At 41.1% G+C, this 24,043-nt stretch overlaps 1 protein-coding gene across 1 annotated transcript; it reads left to right on the forward strand.

Moving 5' to 3' along the window:
• Positions 1-9,336: 9,336 nt before the first annotated feature.
• LOC111977825 (opsin-3-like) lies at positions 9,337-23,037 on the forward strand. Its single transcript, XM_024007530.2, has 4 exons — positions 9,337-9,916; positions 17,928-18,247; positions 20,687-20,938; positions 22,191-23,037. Exons 1-4 carry the CDS (start codon positions 9,571-9,573, stop codon positions 22,458-22,460), a joined length of 1,188 nt encoding a protein of 395 aa, XP_023863298.1. The 5' UTR covers positions 9,337-9,570; the 3' UTR covers positions 22,461-23,037.
• Positions 23,038-24,043: the final 1,006 nt, after the last annotated feature.

Consider the following 24,043-nt stretch of genomic DNA (forward strand, 5'->3'; position numbering starts at 1 on the left):
TTTTAAAACTTAGATTTTTTATTCAGTACATTTAACCTCAAAATGTATTTTTTTTGTGCACTACGTATTTACACACAGACTTTTATCTGAAACAAGTCAATTTGACGGAAACACAGCTCTGATGGGAAAATGCTCCAGGGTTTCCCTTGGCTGGTAATTGCCGGCATTTGGCCGATAAAAAAATTAAAAGCCAATTCAATAAAATTGTAGCAGGCCAAATTGTCCAGGAGAGGCTGTCTATAATAGCCTACACCCCGGACTCGTGCTTCAGCATCATTCTCTCATGCCTTGCACACAAATGTGCCTGCTGTGGAGGAGAGCGAGAGCAGTAAAGGAGCCTTGGCCTAGGCCACTGTTTAATGTGAAGATGGGGGCCTTTTTCATTGCAGTAAAACAAATGTTAGAGGAAAAAGAGTATGCCTATAGTGAAAAGCCTACAAGGGGATTTTAATATAAATTGTAATATTGTAGTGGACTAAGATCCTATTTAAGCAGGATGACATTTTGGAACTAAAATATATTTATAATAATTTGTTTTATCAATATTATTATCATTGTATATCATTGTTATTATTGTAAACCTATTTATTAATCAAAACCAGTTCTTTAAATTTGCAAAACTTGTTTTGTTTAATTCTGTTGAGACATTTTCATCAACTAAATTAAATTCAATCTGTCTTTTTAATTGTGTGCTCCGTATTTAGTTTAAGATAGGATACACTGTAAGTAGGTCTGTTGTAAAATAYATATCATTAGCCTATTTATGTAATTTGTTGGGTATTATAGGCACTTGCCTTTGTTGGTAATTGCTGCAATATAGCCTGTTCAAAACTTTTGTGCAGGTTTAAACCAGTTCGTAAGTGTATTGTTTCATTCTGTTGAGCCTTTTTCTTTGACCAAATTAAGTTCAAACTGTAATGATGTGTTTGCCAATGGCTTGGCTTACTGTAATGCTGTGTATAAACAATGGCTTGACTTACTCATGATATTACCCTAACACAATTTTAAAACTGTTGTGAAAGTTTGGTCTGGGTATTATTAAGCTTTAGCTACTGCAAGCCTATGATATGAAGGCAGTGTGCACCGGCACTCCAACAGTTAAACTTGAGATGAGGAAGAATGTTTCAGGCCTACCAGAGTTACTCTTATAATCTAACTATATAATGCTGAACTGATTGATCACATCACACAGATGTATAACAGAACACACACACACACCCACAGGCTCAGTTTTTGATAATACAACCCTAAATACAACCCCATTCTGACTTCTACTTCCGGCGCCGACAGAGATGGCCGCCTCGCTTCGCGTTCCTAGGAAACTATGCAGTATTTTCTTTTTTTATGTGTTATTTCTTACATTGGTACCCCAGGTAATCTTAGGTTTCATCACATACAGTCGGGAGGAACTACTGAATATAAGAGCAACGTCAACTCACCATCGTTACAACCAGGAATATGACTCTCCCGAAGCGGATCCTGTGTTTTGCCTTCCACCCAGTACAATGGATCTGATCCCAGCCGGCGACCCTAAACAACGACGCCGTAAAAGGGGCAAACGAAGCGGTCTTCTGGTCAGGCTTCGGAGACGGGCACATCGCGCTCCACTCCCTAGCATACTACTCGCCAATGTCCAATCTCTTGACAACAAGGTTGATGAAATCCGAGCAAGGGTAACATTCCAGAGAGACATCAYAGATTGTAACGTTCTTTGCTTCACGGAAACATGGCTCACTCGAGAGACGCTAACGGAGTCGGTGCAGCCAGCTGGTTTCTTCACGCATCGCGCCGACAGAAACAAACATCTTTCTGGTAAGAAGAGGGGCGGGGGGGTATGCCTTATGATTAACGAGACGTGGTGTGATCATAACAACATACAGGAACTCAAGTAATTCTGTTCACCTGATTTAGAATTCCTCACAATCAAATGTCGACCGCATTATCTACCAAGGGAATTCTCTTCAATTATAATCACAGCCGTATATATTCCCCCCCAAGCAGACACATCGATGGCCCTGAACGAACTTTATCTGACTTTATGTAAACTGGAAACCACACACCCTGAGGCTGCATTCATCGTAGCTGGGGATCTGAAAACAAAACTCCCTAAATTCTATCAGCATATCGATTGTGCTACCAGGGCTGGTAAAACCTTGGACCATTGTTATACTAACTTCCGCGACGCATATAAGGCCCTCCCCCGCCCTCCTTTCYGAAAAGCTGACCACYACTCCATTTTGTTSCTTCCAGCCTACAAACAGAAACTAAAACAGCAAGCTCCCMCGCTCAGGTCWGTTCAARGCTGGTCCGACCAATCTGATTCCACGCTTCAAGACTGCTTCGATCACGTGGATTGGGATATGTTCCGCATTGCGTCCAACAACAACATTGACGAATACGCTAATTCGGTGAGCGAGATCATTAGAAAGTGCATTGACGATGTCGTACCCACAGCAACGATTAAAACATTCCCAAACCAGAAACCGTGGATTGATGGCAGCATTCGCTTAAAACATTCCCAAACCAGAAACCGTGGATTGATGGCAGCATTCGCGTGAAACTGAAAGGGCAAGGTGACCGGAAACATGACCGAATACAAACAGTGTAGCTATTCCCTCCGCAAGGCAATCGAACAAGCTAAGTGCCAGTATAGAGACAAAGTAGAGTCGCAATTCAACAGCTCAGAGACAAGAGGTATGTGGCAGGGTCTACAGTCAATCACGGATTACAAAAAGAAAACCAGCCCCGTCGCGGACCAGGATGTCTTGCTTCCCAACAGACTGAATAACTTTTTTGCTCGCTTTGAGGACAATACAGGGCCACTGACACGGCCGCCTACCAAAACCTGCGGGCTCGCCTTCACTGCAGCCGAGGTGAGTAAAACATTTAAAAGGTTAACCCTCGCAAGGCTGCAGGCCCAGACGGCATTCCCAGCCGCGTCCTCAGAGCATGCGCAGACCAGCTGGCTGGTGTGTTTAAGGACATATTCAATCAATCCTTATCCCAGTCTGCTGTTCCCACATGCTTCAAGAGGGCCACCATTGTTCTTGTTCCAAGAAAGCTAAGGTAACTGAGCTAAACGACTACCGCCCCGTAGCACTCACTTCCGTCATCATGAAGTGCTTTGAGAGACTATCAAGGACCATATCACCTCCACCCTACCTGACACCCTAGACCCACTCCAATTTGCTTACCGACCCAATAGGTCCACAGACGACGCAATCGCAACCACACTGCACACTGCCCTAACCCATCTGGACAGAGGAATACCTATGTGAGAATGCTGTTCATCGACTACAGCTCAGCATTTAACACCATAGTACCCCCAAACTCGTCATCAAGCTCGAGACCCTGGGTCTCGACCCCGCCCTGTGCAACTGGATCCTGGACTTCCTGACGGGCCACCCCCAGGTGGTGAGGGTAGGTAACAACATCTCCACCCCGCTGATCCTCAACACTGGGGCCCCACAAGGGTGCGTTCTGAGCCCTCTCCTGTACTCCCTGTTCACCCACGACTGCGTGGCCATGCACGCCTCCAACTCAATCATCAAGTTTGCGGACGACACTACAGTGGTAGGCTTGATTACAACAATGACGAGACGGCCTACAGGAGGGAGGTGAGGGCCCTGAGTGTGGTGTCAGGAAAATAACCTCACACTCAACGTCAACAAAACAAAGGAGATGATTGTGGACTTCAGGAAACAGCAGAGGGAGCACCCCCTATCCACATCGACGGGACAGTAGTGGAGAAGGTGGAAAGTTTTAAGTTCCTCGGTGTACACATCACGGACAAACTGAATTGGTCCACCCACACAGACAGCGTTGTGAAGAAGGCGCAGCAGCGCATCTTCAACCTCAGGAGGCTGAAGAAATTTGGCTTGTCACAAAAGCACTCACAAACTTCTACAGATGCACAATCAAGAGCATCCTGTCGGGCTGTATCACCGCCTGGTATGGCAACTGCTCGCCCCACAACCGAAGGCTCTCCAGAGGGTAATGAGGTCTGCACAACGCATCACCGGGGCAAACTACTGCCCCTCCAGGACACCTACAACCACCCGATGTCACAGGAAGGCCATAAAGATCATCAAGGACAACAACCACCCGAGCCACTGCCTGTTCACCCCGCTATCATCCAGAAGGCGAGGTCAGTACAGGTGCATCAAAGCAGGGACCGAGAGACTGAAAAACAGCTTCATCTCAAGGCCATCAGACTGTTAAACAGCCACCACTAACATTTAGTGGCCGCTGCCAACATACTGACTCAACTCCAGCCACTTTAATAATGGGAATTGATGGAAATTATGTAAAAATGTATCACTAGCCACTTTAAACAATGCCACTTAATATAATGTTTACATACCCTATATTACTCATCTTATATGTATATGTTATACTGTACTCTATATCATCTACTGCATCTTGCCATCTTTATGTAATACATGTATCACTAGCCACTTTAAACTATGCCACTTTATGTTTATATACCCTAAATTACTCATCTCATATGTATATACTGTACTCTATATCATCTACTGCATCTTGCCATCTTTATGTAATACATGTATCACTAGCCACTTTAAACTATGCCACTTTATGTTTACATACCCTACATTACTCATCTCATATGTATAGACTGTACTCTATACCATCTACTGCATCTTGCCTATGCTGTTGTGTACCATCGCTCATTCATATATCTTTATGTACATATTCTTTATCCCTTTACACTTGTGTGTATAAGGTAGTAGTTGTGGAATTGTTAGGTTAGATTACTTGTTGGTTATTACTGCATTGTCGGAAATAGAAGCACAAGCATTTCGCTACACTCGCATAACATCTGCTAACCATGTGTATGTGACAAATAAATTTTGATTTGATTTGAAGTAACAGTACAGATGAAAAATGATCAGGCATATTGTACATCTTACTGTAGACATTATTGTTGAAAAAAAGTCTAGGTTGGAACTGTTGTTAAAATACAATAAATAATTTTTATTCTGAACTGGAATAAACTGATTGATCACATCACACAGATGTAGACCAGAAAACACACACACACACACACACACACACACACACACACACACACACACACACACAGTCCTAATGAGAGGTGTATGACTGGTTGAAGTTTTCAACAAGCAGGTCTATTCTGGGCTCAGTTTGTGAAAGTGCAACCCTGAGGTCATGCTCAGCATTGAGTCTGTTTCTTTATTTGTTTCTTAAGTATGCTTTCGGAAAGTACTCAGACCCCTTGACTTTTTCCACATTTTCTTACGAAACATACTCATTCTAAAATTAAATAAATAAATACAAATCCTCAGCAATCTACACACAATACCGTCTAATGACAAATCGGAAAAATATGTTTTTGAAGTTTTTGCTAATTTATTCAAACTAAAAAACAGAAATACCTTATTTACATTAGTATTCAGACCCTATGAAACTCGAAATTGAGCTCAGGTGCATCCTGTTTCCATTGATCATCCTTCAGATGTTTCTACAACTTGATTGGAGTCTACTTGTGGTAAATTCAATTGATTGGACATGATTTGGAAAGGCACACACCTGTCTATATAAGGCCCGACAGTTGACAGTGCATGTCAGCACAAAAACCAAGCCATGAGGTCAAAGGAATTGTCCGTAGAGCTCAGAGACAGGATTGTGTCAAGGCACAGATCTGGAGAAGGGTACCAAAAGATGTCTGCAGCATTGAAGGTCCCCAAGAACACAATGGCCTCCATCATTCTTAAATGGAAGAAGTTTGGAACCACCAAGACTCTTCCTAGAGCTGGCCGCCCGGCCAAACAGGGGAGAACGGCCTTGGTCAGGGAGGTAACCAAGAACCTTATGTTATTTCCATTTTTATTTTTTATAATTTATCAACCTCAACTGGGGCGAAGGCTCACCTTCCAACAGCACTAGCGGTTCTGGGCGAGGCCAGGGGGGGGGCCAGTGCCCCTGTGACAACAATTTTGTACCCCCTTGTGGCCCCCCTAAATCTGGAGTATGAAATCATTTTTACATAGCAAAAATTTGTTATCGTTCTTTTTTTACATCCGTTATTAGACAGTGGCAACGCGGAACATGGTCTTTGCCTGCTAATGCCTGCAATGCAGTGAAGAAAACGATATGACAACAATAACGTCTAATGTAACTGGCCCCTCTAACAGTACAACTGGCCCCAGCTTGGCCCCCCCAGTTGAAAGGGTCTAGAACCGCCACTGTCCAAAAGGACAACGACCATAAGCACACAGCCAAGACAACACAGGAGTGGCTTTGGGACAAGTCTCTGAATGTCCTTGAGTAACCCAGCCAGAACCCGGACTTGAACCCAATGTAACATCTTTGGAGATACCTGAAAATTGCTGTGCAGCAACACTCCCCATCCAACCTGACAGAGTTTGAGAGGATTTGCAGAGAAGAATGGGAGAAATTCCCCAAATACAGGTGTGGCAAGCTTGTAGCGTAGTACTCAATAAGACTCGAGGCTGTAATCACTGCCAAAGCTGCTTCAACAATGTACTGAGTAAAGGGTCTGAATACTTATGTAAATGTGATATTTAAATTTTTATTTTTTATAAATTAGCAACAAATTCTGAACCTGTTTTTGCTTTGTCATTATTGGTTATTGTGTGTAGATTGATGGGAAAAAGACAATTTAATCAATTTTAGAAAAAGGCTGTAACCTATTTCATTTGTTAGTTTTGAGAGACTCCTTACTAAGCAATTCCCTGCACAAAACACATTGCTGGCGCTCCTCGTTATTTATCAAAGTGTGTATTAAACCACGACAGAGAAACTCATCGCTGTATTTGAGTTTCATGACAATTGAGCTCAGTCAGCACTTGTTGCTAGTTTGAGTCCATTCGATGACAGCGGTGAGTGATGACGAATGTCACGAATGGGAATGACAAACCAGTGGCTGACAGCGCATAATCTGTTGATGAACAACAGCACTTTGCAGCGTGTGGGTCGCGGGGTGATTTTATAGATCACTCGCGCAGATGCCAATTTGAGCAGAGTCACCATTAACAGATCCGCCCGACCCATACTTTAAGAAAGGCTGATATAGGCTACTGCACATTACGCACCACAAAAAAACATAACAGCCCATAGATGTAGCTATGTTAAAAAAAAAAAATACGTGACCTCCAAAAGCGAGATGGAGATCTGTAAATTAGAAGTGCTTTCAGTCTTTATATTACGGTAGCATATGCTGCAGCAAAAGTAGGGACCCCGATTTTATTGTGCAATCCCGGTCACCTTTACAATTATTTGTGTATATAAACTCAGCAAAAAAACAAACGTCCCTTTTTCAGGACCCTGTCTTTCAAAGATAATTCGTAAAAATCCAAATAACTTCACAGATCTTCATTGTAAAGGGTTTAAACATTGTTTCCCATGCTTGTTCAATAAACCATGAACAATTAATGAACATGCACCTGTGGAACGGTTATTAAGATACTAACAGCTTACAGATGGTCGGGAATTAAGGTCACAGTTATGAAAACTTAGTACACTAAAGAGGCCTTTCTACTGACTCTGAAAAACATCAAAAGAAAGATGCCCAGGGTCCCTGCTCATCTGTGTGAACATGCCTTAGGCATGCTGCAAGGAGGCATGAGGACTGCAGATGTGGCCAGGGCAATACATTGCGATGTCCGTACTGTGAGACGCCTAAGACAGAGAGACAGGGAGACAGGACGGACAGCTGATCGTCCTCGCAGTGGCAGACCATGTGTAACAACACCTGCACAGGATCGGTACATCCGAACATCACACCTGCGGGACAGGTACAGGATGGCAACAACAACTGCCCGAGTTACACCAGGAACGCACAATCCCTCCATCAGTGCTCAGTCTGTCCGCAATAGGCTGAGAGAGGCTGGACTGAGGGCTTGTAGGCCTGTTGTAAGGCAGGTGCTCATCTGACATAACCGGCAACAAAGTCGCCTATGGGCACAAACCCACCGTCGCTAGACCAGACAGGACTGGCAAAAAGTGCTCTTCACTTTTTGATGGGTGATGGTCGGATTTATGTTTATCGTCGAAGGAATGAGCGTTACACCGAGGTCTGTACTCTGGAGCGGGATCGATTTGGAGGTGAAGGGTCCGTCATGGTCTGGGGCGATGTGTCACAGCATCATCGGACTGAGCTTGTTGTCATTGCAGGCAATCTCAACACTGTGCGTTACAGGGAAGAAATCCTCCTCCCTCATGTGGTACCCTTTCTGCAGGCTCATCCTGACATGACCAGCCATACTGCTCYTTCTGTGTGATTTCCTGCAAGACAGGAATGTCAGTGTTCTGCCATGGCCAGCGAAGAGCCCAGATCTCAATCCCATTGAGCACGTCTGGGACCTGTTGGATCGGAGGGTGAGGGCTAGGGCCATTCCCCCCCAGAAATGTCCAGGAACTTGCAGGTGCCTTGGTGGATGAGTGGGGTAACATCTCACAGCAAGAACTGGCAAATCTGGTGCAGTTCACGAGGAGGAGATGCACTGCAGTACTTAATGCAGCTGGTGGCCACACCAGATACTGACTGTTACTTTAGATTTTTACAGATATTTAATTGTTGTATTACTCTTTGTTGACTCTCATTCGGGGGATTTTAATGATGAAAAGCAGCTCTGTGGTTTTAAAAGGCTTTGTCTGGCGTTATTATCAAATGCCATGGTTTTACACACTTTGTTCAGGGACACATTATTCCATTTCTGTTAGTCTGTGGAACTTGTTCAGTTTATGTCTCAGTTGTTGAATTTGCTGAAAATAAACGCAGTTGACAGTGTTAGGACGTTTTTTTTTGTTGCTGAATTTATATGTTTGTTTTATTACTGACAAATAAAATCTATCAATCAATCCAAACTGTGCAGGCAATTTGATGAATGGAAAGAGACATCTGTTACAAATCACCAAAAACATTTAATGACGTTCAGAGATTGTCAAACCAAGCCTTCGATATGGGGAAGCTTACAAGGTAGGGAGGGTGTGTTTTCTGTTTGTCGAGATTGACATAGTCTATTTATTGTGGAGTTAAAAACGCAAACCATGTCGGTATGTTTTGTTTATTGGTTGTGTGGTGCATTGGCACAGAAATCTGTTGGCGGAAAATTGTATTTTCCCCTAGCTGATCATTGTCTGATACCAGCTCTAATGATGAAGTAAGTAATAAAACAGGCAGGGACAATGAGCTCCTCTGTGGTGATCTGCGAATCCAGAATTATTTTTTTTCTTCAGTTAATTATACTGAGGGGGAGGGAGTTCAGTTTATTTTAAAATACAAGGGGAGGGTCGTGTGAAAATCTAGATATGTCCCGAACACAACTTTACCCGTCTGGAGGTACAGTACAGTGGATGCCAACTAATTATAGTGACGGATGGAGACGGCTGGAGATGTAACTCCTCGAGAAATACTGTACATTTGAGTCTTCCATCATCAGGAAAATTGCCCTGATTTCTCAAAGGAACTTTTGCACGTTTAACTGGTTTAGAGCAGCTTCAGTAATTCAACTGCAGCGCAGAAGATCTTCCCTCTTAGCCACGCTAGACAGGTCATCGCACACAATGTTTGGGAGCGAAGTTATTCAAGCAATAAATCCTGCGGATTTAGCTAGCACTGAAAAAAATACAGAAGAATATATATTTGCGGTTGGTACTTACAAACTCCTTGCTTTTGCCATCGGAACAATCGGAGTCTTCGGATTTTGCAACAATATTATTGTCATCGTGCTGTACTACAGATTCAAGAGACTCCGGACGCCCACAAATTTGTTAATAGTAAACATTAGTATAAGTGACGTGTTGGTGTCTGTCATTGGAATTAACTTTACGTTTGTTTCGTGCATCAAAGGCGGGTGGGTCTGGAACTCGGCAACATGCATTTGGGACGGATTCAGCAACAGTTTATTTGGTTAGTAGTACTTCAGTCCTTTCTGGGTGTCGAGTGGAGGTTCACACATATTAAAGGCGCAATCTGAAGATCAAACAATAACAAAGCTGATTTTATATTCTACAAGAATCAAAGAGTAGCCTATATATAATTTAAATAAATGGATGTAGAAATTGCATATTATCCCTTTAAGAGTTCATTCAAAATATGTTTTTATATATTTTAAGTAATCCAAGTAATTTTTTAGTGGCATCCTTTCCATTTAATTTGTATTTCATGTTTTTATGTGTTAAAACTACTCAGATAAAGAAGTTTAGTATTTTGGGCTATTGCATTTTCATAAGTGATCCAATTAAAGTCTATTGCAGGGGACAATTCCCATCCATCTTATTCTAAGGGAGAACTGTTTAGCCCACTTTCTCCCTAATGATTTATGAAACCAGTCTTTACATAGTTGTTGATGTTTATGAATGCCATTGCCACTATGCAGATCACTATGTGGATGAAAACTTGAAGCTGGTTAGTGCCACCTTCATGCTCTCTCTCTCTCTCTCTCTCTCTCTCTCTCTCTCTCTCTCTCTCTCTCTCTCTCTCTCTCTCTCTCTCTCTCTCTCTCTCTCTCCACTCAACTCACTCACTCACTCACTCACTCACTCACTCACTCACTCACTCACTCACTCACTCACTCACTCACTCTCTATTACCCTCATCTCTCTCTCAGGCACACGCAACCTACTGTTGGCTAACCACAAGGTTGACCTACTGTATTTATTATATGGGTGACTTTTCTCATCTTTACAATATATTCATATATTGTAAACTTCTTACATGTAAAACATCATGATATTTCTGAACTCCAAAAACGAATGGTTAATTCTTGATGGATGGGTGTTACTGTAGTACATACTGTTACTGTAGTACATACTGTTACTGTAGTACATACTGTTACTGTAGTGGATAAAACAACATGGTAATTTCACTTTGATGCCCCAATTGCACCTCACTAAGGCGAGACACCTTGATAAGACAGTGCTGTCTGCTTGTCTACCCCCCGGACTTTCTCGCCCCACTTCACCACCTCCCTCAGATGACCACTCAAGCCATGAACGTTCTAATGACTGTCCACCTCATTATGTTGTGATGTTGTTTTTTCCAGCCTGGTCTCATAGACTAGAGGTAACATAGCAAATGTAAATCCAGGACACTCAATTTACACTGAACAAAAATATAAACGCAACATGTAAAAGTGTTGGTCCCATGTTTCATGAGCTGAAATAAAAGACCCCAGAAATATTCCATACGCACAAAAAGCTTATTTCTCTAAAATGTTATTTCTCAAAAAGCTTATTTCTCAAAACAAATTTGTTTACATCCCTGTCAGTGAGCATTTCTCATTTGCCAAGATAATCCATCCACCTGACAGGTGTGGCTTATGAAGGAGCTGATTAAACAGCATGATCAATACACAGGTGCACCCTGTGCTGAGGACAATAAAAGGCCACTCTAAAATGTGCAGTTTTGTCACACAACACCAGTAGTGACTCGTCATTCTGTTTTGAGCCCCACCTGTTTAGCTAAACGTTTTTTTGTTGTTGCCTGTTTTGCATGTTATTTTGAAATTAATACTTGTCACATACCAGTTTGCAAGCAATGTAAAAATATATATATAATCTTCTCTAGTTGCCCTGTGATTGGCTCAGTGTTCTGTCACTCATGGAGACACTACGTCYCCGCAGAATCTATGGGTAGAGCTCGGAAATTAAAGCCCCTTGGGTGCTGCCATAGAGTAACATTAGAAGTGCCCATCCAAGAAGGCTCAAGGTCATTGGTCACTGATACAATTACATCAAATCACGTTATATCTACCGTAACTTTAATTGGACTGATCATGTCAACATCATACATTCAAAATCTTATCTAGCAAGCTAGCAGTCATCATCATGAATCAAGTTGACAATCTACTGGTCCCGTTGACAATCTAGGTCCCGTGTGGCTCGGTTGGTAGAGCATGGCGCTTGCAACGCCAGGGTTGTGGGTTCATTCCCCARGGGGGGACCAGGATGAATATGTATGAACTTTCCAATTTGTAAGTCGCTCTGGATAAGAGCGTCTGCTAAATGACTTAAATGTAAATGTACTGGCAAATCTTTTCAATCCTTGTCATATGAAGAGATATTCTGAAGATAAATTATTGATCAAATGTATCGGTGCTAATCGGCCATTGGACAAAAACATTACACAACAAGTTAGAAATCCCAAATTCAACAATGGAAGGAAACAGTGGCAAACTGCAAGCGTTGCAAAGCAATCACTAGCCTGCTATTCAGTGGAGTGGGTGTGTGGTCCAAGTCTGGGTTTAAGGGTCTCTTTTCCAAGCTTAAAAGGATAAACATTCAACACCATGGGCACTGGCCATGCTGTCAATCCAGCATGACTTCTGCCGCGTTCAAAACCACTGGGAACTCYGAACGGGAAAATCTCAAACTTTAGCAGTGGTGTAAAGTACTTAAGTAAAAATACTTGATCGTACTACTTAAGTAGTTTTTTTGGGTATCTGTACTTTAGTATTTATAAMTTTTACTACTTTTACTTTTACTTCACTAAATCCCGAAAGAAAATTATGTACTTTCTACTCCATAAATTTTCCCTGACACGGAAAAGTGGGAAAAGTACCCAATTGTCATACTTGAACAAAAGTAAAGATAACTTAATAGAAAATGACTCAAGTAAAAGTGAAAGTCACCCAGTAAAATACTACTTGAGTAAAAGTCTAAAAGTATTTGGTTTTAAATTTACTTCAGTATCAAAAGTAAATGTAATTGGTAAAATATACTTAAGTATTGAAAGTAAAAGTTAAATTCCCTGTATTAAGCAAACCAAACGGACACATTTTCTAGTTTTTAAATTTACAGATAGCTAGGAACAGACTTAAACACTCAGACATAATTTATAAACGATGCATATGTGTTTAGTGAGTCCACCAGATCAGAGGCAATAGGGATCACCAGGGATGTTCTGTTGATAAGTGCATGATTTTGATAATTTTCCTGTCCTGCTAGCCATTCAAAATCTAATGAGTACATTTGGGTGTTAGAGAAAATTTATGGAGTAAAAAGTACATAATTTTCTTTAGGAATATAGTGAAGTAAAAATAAAAATTTTAATAGTAAAGAAAAGTACAGATACCCCCAAAAACTACTTTAAAGTATTTTTACTTAAGTATTTACACCAGTGCTTTTACTTGAGTCATTTTCTATTAAGGTTTCTTTACTTTTACTCAAGTATGACAGTTGGTTACTTTTTCCACCACTGGACTACAGTGAGTTTAAGACAACTGGGAACTTGTTTAAGAACAACTGGGGAAAAAACGAGCTCTGACTGTGAAAATATGTTTTGAACAGTCATCCAACTCGGAATTCCAAGTCTGGAATTCAGGCCTCTTTCTGGAGCTCTGACCTGAAGATCACTGACGTCATGATTCGACTTTGTTTTTTTCTGAGTTCCCAGTTGTCTTGAAAGCACCATAAATCCAGAGAATGCCAGACTTTGATGACAAAGGTTAATGACAAAATTTGCCCACAAGGACCGCCAGGCCACCTTCCTGTTCAAGTGAGCACAGCACAACAAGGTGAGTCCAAAAATGTCTTGTATGCTACTGCATACATATAAATGTCTTACATATAAATTTATTATATGTAATATGCCAGGGATATATGTATACTGTAGCTAAGATAGTAATACTAAGTGTATGTTGTGTAGTAAGCTGTTAGTAGCCCATGTGCCTCAACCTAATAATTTGGTCCTTTTCCCCCTCATAATTTAGCCTACTGTTCTGACTTGGTGGTGCCTATAGCCTGTTTTAGAGAAATGTAATCATCAAATATTGTAAGAGCTTTCATTGTCTGCTTATATGCTCCCTTTATTTATGCTAAGGTTCTGACTTGGTGTACAGGGAGAATACTGTAAGAACGGCCCATATTCTGAATTCTGTCGCTGTACATTTCAAAAGTGCTGAACAAATAGTTAGATTGACTACGTCCGTCCTAGCTGGCTCATTAATGTCTTAATCAAAATTATTGAATGCCTCTTATCCTCTTGATGTCCCCTTATGCCATAGTTTGTACATATAAATAAAATCAAATAACATTTTATTGGTCACATACACGTGTTTAACAGATGTTATTGCAGGTGTTATTGCGGGTGTAGCGAACTGCTTGCTTATCAATTGTCAGTAGAAAACCACGTTTGTTTAAGCAAGTCAGCCATATCAGCTTTGTTTTTTTAAACGGCAGTAAATGAGGCTGAAGGAACTGTTTCACTGCCAGACAAGACTCCACTGATAGCCAAGTGTAGCAGTGGTAAGGATTCACCCCCATGGTGCTGAAAGAAAGCTCTGCTGTTGGGACAGCTTTATGAAAGCCCTAACAGTTTCTGGGCACCGTTATAGTGCAATGAATGTATTGTTTAGTGTCGTGTTGTGTAGTGGCTTTGCTGGCATAGCACAACACAATGCCACAGATGTCTCAAGTTTTGAAGGAGCGTGCAGTTGGCATGCTGACTGCAGGAATGTCCACCAGAGCTGTTGCCAAATAATTTAATGTTAATTTCTCCATCATAAGCCCCCTCCAATGTTGTTTTAGAGAATTTGACAGTACATCCAACCGGCCTCAACTGCAGGTCACCCGACAGCTGATGAAACTGAAGAGTATTTCTGTTTGTAATAAAGCCCTTTTGTGGGGAAAAACTCATTCTGATTGACTGGGCCTGGCTCTACAGTGGCTGGGGGTGCAGACACAGGTGTGCCTGGGAGGGCATAGGCCCACCCACTTGGGAGCTGGATCCACCCATGGCCAGTGGGGAAATCCATAGATTAGGGCCAAATGAATTTATTTCAAATGACTGATTTCCTTATATGAACTGTAACTCAGTGAAATTGTTAAAATGTCAACCAGAGATGTTGACAGATAATTGAATGCTCATTTCTCTACCATAAGCCGTCATTTTAGAGAATTTGGCAGCATGTCCAACTGGCCTCACAACCACAGACCACGTGTATGGCGTAGTGTGGGCGAGCGGTTTGCTGATGTCAACGTTGTAAACTGAGTGCCCCATGGTGGCGGTGGGGTTATGGTATGGGCAGGCATAAGCAACGAACACAATTGCATTTTATTGATGGCAATTTGAATGCACATAAATAACGTGARGAGATCTTGAGGCCCAATGTGAGGCCCATATTTTTAAGGTACAGTATCTGTGACCAACAGATGAATATCTGTATTCCCAGTCATGTGAACTCCTTAGATTAGGGCCTAATGAATGTATTTCAATTGACTGATTTCCTTATATGAACTGTAATTCAGTAAAATCTTTGAAATTGTTGCGTTTATATTTTTGTTTGGTATAGTATAATATATTACGTTTTGTACAGTTACATAAGACAAAGAGTTACTTAAGGCCAAAACAAAAGTAGGGTGGATGGGTAAGCGTATAACGCAAAATTCTAGCAACCCAAAGGTTGTGTTTTCGAATCTCATCAACTTTAGCATATTAGCAACTTTGCAACTACTTACTACATTTTAGCTACTTTGCAACTACTTAGCATGTTAGCTAACCTTAACCCTAACCCCTAGCCTAGCTAATGTTAGCCAGCTACCTAACATTAGTTTTAGCCACCTAGCTAACGTTAGCAGCAATAAATTGGATTTCGTAACCTATCATGCGTTTTTCAAGTTTGTAACATATTGTGATTTTGCAAATTCGTAAAATATTGTACGAATTGCAATTCATAACATATCATGTGAAATGGATGATGGACATCCACAACTTAATACATATCATACGAAACGTAACATATCATACTAAATTGAGTGTCCCGGATTGTTTTTTCTAAATTGCTTGTTTTGCTTTGTTGCCTTAAAGCGCTTTGAGATGTTTTATGTAATGAATAGCGCTATACTAGTTGAATCAATTAATATTATTATTATTATTATTATTACTATGATCCAAATTTGCTTTTGAACAGATCAATAAAATGTGAAGGATTTTTTTAAGTGCACAAGAATAGCCAAAACAGCCCAAAATATCATTCAATACCAGTGTGCCCTACAGAAGAACAGCCTGCACCAATGCAGAGACACTGAAAAAGATGCTGGTTAATATAACAATTAATTATAATTAGCCTACAGGCACTCTAAATCCCCTCAGAAAAATAGTTGAATGGTAGAGATTATTGATACCATATTAATTTACTACAGCATGTGAAACCACTCACACATTCAACTCTAAATGTAGATGACTATCTAAGGACATCCTGCACCTGTTACACCTATTGCACTCATGCAGCGTGGTCCTGTCAGTTTGACCTGTACTGACATGTTATGTATTAGTTGTGTTATAGTGTCCAGTAACACTGTGCTCAAACAGCTCCCTCTATAATGCAACACAGCTGTGCTGCAACACTTCAAATCAAATCAAATCAAATGTATTTGTCACATACACATGGGTAGCAGATGTTAATGCGAGTGTAGCGAAATGCTTGTGCTTCTAGTTCTGACCATGCAGTAATATCTAACAAGTAATATAACCTAACAATTCCACAACAACTACCTTATATACACAAGTGTAAAGGAATGAATACGAATATGTACATAAAAATATATAAATGAGTGATGGCCGAACGGCATAAGCAAGATGCAGTAGATGGTAAGAGTACAGTATATACATATGAGATGAGTAATGTCGGGTATGAAAACATTATATGAAGTGGCATTGTTTAAAGTGGCTAGTGATACATTACATCAAGATGCAGTAGATGGTATAGCGTACAGTATATACATATGAGATGAGTAATGTAGGGTATGAGAACATTATATAAAGTGGCATTGTTCAAAGTGGCTAGTGGTACATCTAATTACATCAAGATGGCAAGATGCAGTAGATGGTATAGCGTACAGTATATACATATGGGATGAGTACAATGGAGAGTCTGAATGTAATTCAAGGGGATTTACACAAGAAAAATAAGGCGTTCCTTTTTTTCTTCCAGACCTTATGGATGGCCGTCTGATGAGATTTAAGCATTGACATGGACTCAGACCATCCATTTGCGTTGTTTCTCTATGAATAATTGTAATATTAATAGTAGAACACAGAATTAAAAAAATCCTAAACCAGGACAAATAAAACAGAGAAAACAGAAAATACAAAATATAATTTTACGGGGCCTCCTTAGAGTTGTTTAGCCAGGTATATTGACAGAAAACACATCTCTTGTACACCAAGGACCTGGGGAGGTGTTTCGGGGTGGAGGAGGAGAGAAGAATGTACTTATTTTAATGGCTATCAAAAAAATTGTAGCTTGTGACAAGTTACATTTTCTATGCTAGAAAAGGTTGGAGACCCCTGCAATAGGATATTTATGATATTGAATATACAGTATATTGAGAAAATATTTGATTGAGGACTGAGTAATAACTGTAATAAAATCATCATCAGGTGGGTGCTTACATTTGTCCTATTTCACACATGTACAAGTGTGTATTATAATCATGTGAATTGGAAATTAGTTTTTTGCATATCCAAATCTCCCTGAGACACCCTCTGAGGTTTCACTGTGACCCTGGAGCAATTAATGTTAAGTGTCATGCTCAAGGGCACATCGGCAGATTTTTAGCCGGCTTTTAGCCGACCTTTCGGTTACTGGCCCAACGCTCTTAACTGCTAAGCTGCAGTGCAGCCGCAGTGCAGCTCCGAATGAGCAGTTTAGGGGGTTAAGTTAAGTTCAGATATTGATGCCAGCAACCCTCCCTGTTCCCGGCTCACTCCCGCCAGATTTCTTTTCTCTGTCGGCACTGTGATTCAAACAGGAAACCTTCCGGTTACTGGCCCGCTTCTCTAACCTCGGGGCTACCGTGTAGAGAACAACAGTGTAATAACCAATAGACAGTAATAAAAAGGGCCTACCTATATATATTTCATAACCCAGATTCGCTAGTAATTACTCCGCATCACAACCCATCTCCCTCCTTTCCAGGCATCGTGTCCATCATGAGTCTCTCTGCCTTGGCCTATGAGCGCTACATCCGGGTGGTCCATGCTAAGGTGGTGGACTTCCCCTGGGCCTGGAGGTGCATCACTTACATCTGGCTCTACTCCCTGGTCTGGACAGGGGCTCCTCTCCTGGGGTGGAACCGCTACACTCTGGAGATCCACCAGTTAGGCTGCTCTCTGGACTGGACTTCCAAGGACCCTAACGATTCCTCCTTCGTTCTCTTCTTTCTCCTGGCCTGCTTCTTCGTACCAGTGGGCATTATGATCTACTGCTACGGGAACATTCTTTACACAGTGCAAATGGTAAGAACAAGGACATGGCAGTCTTGCTGTCGCTTCCTCCCATTTTCTTCTGTTGCTTCATGTTTATATCAGTGTGGTGACCCTTCGCTAAGCCCGTCCCCGCCACCCTTGGTTACTGTTGAAACCTAGGACAACATTTTCCCGGGAAGCTTAATTCTCCATTCAACCACTGGCAAAATCCCCTCGCAATGAACTCACACTGTGTTTCTAATACACAATTAAATTAAACACGAACTACCTATTGCTAATCAGGAAACTTTTGGGTATGATGTGGTGGACTGTCATTGTAGCATAATAGCTGAATATACAAAACAGATGACCTGGGACATGGACTTATCTCAGCAGAGGACCACTTTCGAGGGCTGAAAACATCTGTCAAACTTTGATTTTGGAATGTAATATCGCTTCAACATACTGCACTGATGAACTAAAACAGTCAAATAAACTCTCTGTAAACGTTCACAATAATGTCATTTTGTCACTTATAGTATGGCTATAGCGTATACAGATGTAGGATCTTAATTTGAGCCAATTTGCTACGGCAGAAAAATCATCCTGCAGCTGCAGGAAATGTGAATTATTATGTGGATTAAATGTAATGAACAATTTTGATAGGGGTTGATACGTTTTTCATTAGGAAAAATCAAGTCTGACATTTTAAAGTGGAAATTACAAACTTTAAAAGCCTTTTTAAACCTTGAATACACTACAAGTTTGCTTTTCCTGCTGTGCAACAAAAGAAGGATCAAATTAAAATCTTACATCTGTAGCATATGACATGTGTTGGCATGTATAAGAGCAATTTAGGGCTGGATTCAATCCGTAGCAATGAAGATCCGCGATATAGCGTGATTCAAATTTAAAGGCAATGTCCCCGTGATCGCGGAACCCGCATTCTCGGTAAACACTGCATATGTCGGCTCAATCGGAAATTACCTTTACATTTCAAACGCGCTACAACGCTGATCCTTCAGTGCTACGTATTGAATCGAGCTCTTAATGTTAAAGTATTACCATGGTGTCTTTTCTTTTTGGGAAAGTGAACAAATCAACAGATACATCTACAAAATTCATTTAAAGGTCTAATGCAGCCATTTTTTTTTATCTCAATATGAAATCATTTCTGAGTAACAGTTAATGTAAGTACCTTACTGTGATTGTTTTAAATTAAAATGGTAAAAAAATAAATAATAATTGTCACCAGGCAGGCCAAAACTCCATCTCACCAAAACAGGCAGAACCTTCACTCTTATTTTCAAACAACTCTTACACTAAAAGGGCATTTATCATAATTTTCACAGTATTATCACAACCTCATAGTGTATAAATATATATAAAACACAGAAAAATCACGTTTTTGACTGCACTGGGCCTTTAAATAAAAGGCATAAATCAAAGGTAGGCTGGTACTTACATTCATCAAGGATGCAAGACAAACAATGTGAACTCGACCAAACAATGGCAAAATGAGGTAGTAGCCTACAAATAAAATTCTAGTGCATGCGCTTGGGGATCTGAGGCCGATGCCAACATTAAGCACCACTGAATGGACAACGCCTCAGGTGTGGCTCCGCTCCGCTGACAGGTGTATCAGTAAACCCACTATCTCATGCAAACGGATACGTAGGCTACATAGGGATGTCATGGGACAATGTCATTGCGTCCTCTGTGGCCTCATCTTTTTAAGCATAATAAAGGTGGAGATTTTTATCTTCTCTCCCACATTAACAACCACAGGATCAAACATATCATCTTTCATTAAAGACCCTCTCTTTATCTAATGTCAAGGTCCGAAAGAAGTTAGCTGACATTCACATGCAGAGAAAATCTTATTTTTTGTGGGGAGTGCATATTGTCAGTACAAGTGACATATAACCCACCCCTCATTTCCTCAGGGCATGGACACTACAAGGTGTTGAATGTTCCACAGTGATGCTGGCCCATTTTGAAACCAGTGCTTCCCACAGTTGTGTAAAATTGTCTGGCTGTCCTTTGGGCGGTGGACCATCCTTGATACACACGGGAAACTGTTGAGCGTGGAAAAACCCAGCAGCGTTACAGTTCTTGACACAAACCGGTGTGCCTGGCACCTACTACCATACCCCGTTCAAAGGCACTTAAATATTTCGTCTTGCCTATTCACCCTCTGAGTGACATACATACACAATCCATGTCTCAATTGTCTCAAGGCTTAAAAATCCTTCTTTAACCTGTCTCCTCCCCTTCATCTACACTGATTGAAATGGATTTCACAAGTGACATCAATAAGTGATCATACAGTAGCTTTCACCTGGTCAGTCTATGTCATGGAAAGAGCAGGTGTTCTTAATGTTTTGTATACTCAGTCTATAACTGGAATGTTTTTTGTTGTTTTTTACATATTCTAATTAGACCATTTTAGTGAGTGATGAGATTCTTTCCTATTGTCGTTCCCAACAGCTCCGCTCCATCCAGGACCTTCAGACAGTGCAGATTATTAAGATCCTGCGCTACGAGAAGAAGGTGGCTGTCATGTTCCTCTTGATGATCTCCTGTTTCCTGGTGTGCTGGACGCCCTACGCCGTGGTGTCCATGATGGAAGCCTTTGGCAGGAAGAGCATGGTCACCCCTGCCGTCGCCATCATCCCCTCCTTCTTCGCCAAGTCCAGCACGGCCTATAACCCTCTCATCTACATCTTCATGAGCAGAAAGGTGATGGGGCCTCTGACCTGACACACGAATGCTGATAGCAGAAAGTCTTTGAAACAAGCCTTTTTCCAAATTTAAAGGGAAACACACTTCCAAAATCAAAGTTTATCTGATCTTTTCAGACCTCAATGCAGCATAATAGCTGAATATACAAAACAGATGATATGGACTTACAGTATCTCAGCAAAATACCACTTTTGGCTAAAAACATCTGACAAACTTTGGAGTGTAATGTCCCTTCAACATACTACACTGATTAACTTCAACAACAAAATGACATCTCTGTAAACGTTCACAATATTGTTGTTACTTAGTCTTGCAGTATGGCTTGAATATCAAATCAAATCAAATTTCATTGGTCGCATTCACATATTTAGCGGATATTATTGCGGGTGTAGCGAAATGCTTGTGTTCCTAGCTCCAGCAGTACAGTAATATCTAACAATTCACAACAATACACACAGATCTAAAAGTAAAATAATGTAATTAAGAAATATATAAATGTTAGGACGAGCAATGTCGGAGTCTGGAGTATAACTCTATATACAGTACCAGTGAAACGTTTGTAAACACATACTCATTTGTACTATTTTCTACATTGTAGAGTAATAGTGAAGACATCAACTATGAAATAACACATATGGAGTCATGTAGTAACCAAAAAAGTGTTAAACAAATCAATAAATATTTTATTTTTGAGATTCTTCAAAGTAGCCACCCTTTGCCTTGATGACAGCTTTGCACACTCTTGGCATTCTCTCAACCAGCTTCATGAGGTAGTCACCTGGAATGCATTTCAATTAACAGGTGTGCTTTGTTAAAAGTTAATTTGTGGAATTTCTTTCCTTCTTAATACGTTTGAGCCAATCAGTTGTGTTGTGACAAAGTAGGGGTGGTATACAGAAGATAGCCCTATTTGATAAAATATCATACAGCACGACAGGATGCTCTCAATGGTTCATCTGTAAAAGTTTATGATCTTGTAGGATCTCAATTTGAGCCAGTTTGCTACAGCAGGAAAATAATCCTGCAGCAACAGGAAATTCATGGTAAACACTGCATATGTCGTCTCAATCTGAAACTACCTTAAAATGTCAATCGCCCTTCAACGCTTTGAACGAATTGACTCGAGCGTTAATGTTAAAGTATTACCATGGTGTCTTTTATTTTTGGAAAAGTGAACAAATACTTCCATTTGAGTAACACCGCTCTTCCCTCTCTCTTTATTCTCCTCCTCCTCCTGTTCCTCTGGCAGTTCCGGCGCTGCTTGCTGCAGCTGTTGTGCTCCCGGCTCTCATGGATTCAGCACAGTGTCAAGGACCGCCCGCTGGCCCGGAGCATCGAGCGGCCCATCCGCCCAATTTTCATGTCCCACAGAGGGGACGGGGAACGACCAAAGAAGAGGGTGACCTTCAGCTCCTCCTCCATRATCTTCATCATCGCCAACAACGACATGCACCACCTGGACACCACCTCCAAGAGCGGACGTATGTTGTCAGAGGTCATCCAGGTGCGGCCGCTGTGACAGAGCATTATGGGTACTGCAGTACATCATGCTACACCCAGGTCACCATGGGAACTGACTAATCACCTCCATCTAACACCTGTTCCTCTGTATACCTCAGGACTTCCTCTCATGATACAGTATACCCGGAGGTGTTTCCTCTCAAAAGCCAAAACACCTTTCTGACCCAAGACTACTGGAAGTGTTTAATGTCCTGTTCTCAGACTGTCTCGCCATGAATGCCGGGAAACGCTTTTTCTACCATCAGTTGTGGTAAACAAAATATGTAGCTGTGAATTTGTGACGTATTTCTCTTAACTTGTACCCTGTTATTTTCAACAGCACCTATGTAATCGTGTCAGCCAGCCTTCGGCATAGTCTCATGCTGAGTTGAGTGTTTTTGAACAGGACCTCCTGTGTGATGCCGGAGGCTAGCAGTGCTAATGGATCAGTGATTGGCTGAGGAAGTGATGTTGATCATTATTATTTCCCTGGTTGGCAGCCCAATAGTGCTGAATGACTGACGGGGAAAGCCTTACAATATTGCAGCAGCACATTCTGCACAATACTCTCTCAGCCTTTGTCACATCCAGATACAATAAAGAGATCATACAGTATTTTAAGAAAGCCACGGATGAGATGTTTTTTTTGTTGTGTTTTTTTAATCTTCCTCATTTAATTGTCACCACACTCGCTAGCGTGATAAGGGCAATCACTGTGAAATGACATTTCGTGGAATTATTCCCGTAGAATAATATGAATGTAATTAAAGAGGGAAGAGATTGTGGTCAAGATCAGACTGGTTCCACGGGCTACAGGGATAATACACTCCAGCGGCTCCAGGTTGCAGACGGAGCTCCCTTCACCAGCCTCCTGAGTCGTCCCCTATGAGTAGAGTTGATGAGGAGAAGATCGTATTCAGCTCTATATAGGCACCATGTCATCATATGTGTACATCTGTGGTGACCTGAGACTGTCGTAAGAACAAGCCAATCATCAGCCTAGCTATTAGCTACCACTTTGAGCTTGACATTTACAGTAGATTTATAGGTCTGTTTTTTCCCACAGAAAACGTTTTTCATATAAATGTATGCGCCTTAGATGTGTCCTTTTTCACTCAAAACATGTTATGCTGTGTGAAGGACTCCTTGATTAAGAAGTTAGCAAGTGTGAAAGAGCTCAAATTCATTCATTAATTATACAGTTTTCGCAAGCCATAACTCCGCCACAAGCAACTGCAAATTCATTAATTCAATAACACCCACATCAAGGCAAATTGTGTTAACAATGTATATAACTTTAATGATAAATCATCAGTTGTCAACACAGGTCATGCAGCTATGACTACTACAGTTTTATTGTTGAGCAGTAACATTGTGATCATGGCACAGCATTAAGGCCAGAGTAACTTATTTTTGTTCATATCCTTGCAGGTGCAACCTCAATCAAAAAAAAAATATTGTGGTTTTAACGTACTGGCCTCGAAGATTAGAACGTTATTTACTGTATTTATGTTTGATTCAACACACCCACAAAAAAAGCACCTTAAGTTATTTTCTGGCATGTTGACCTCACATGGAACTGGGACAATAATATGCCACAAA

The sequence above is a fragment of the Salvelinus sp. IW2-2015 genome, linkage group LG18, assembly GCF_002910315.2.
Source record: "Salvelinus sp. IW2-2015 linkage group LG18, ASM291031v2, whole genome shotgun sequence".
In the NCBI taxonomy this organism is placed as follows: domain Eukaryota; kingdom Metazoa; phylum Chordata; class Actinopteri; order Salmoniformes; family Salmonidae; genus Salvelinus; species Salvelinus sp. IW2-2015.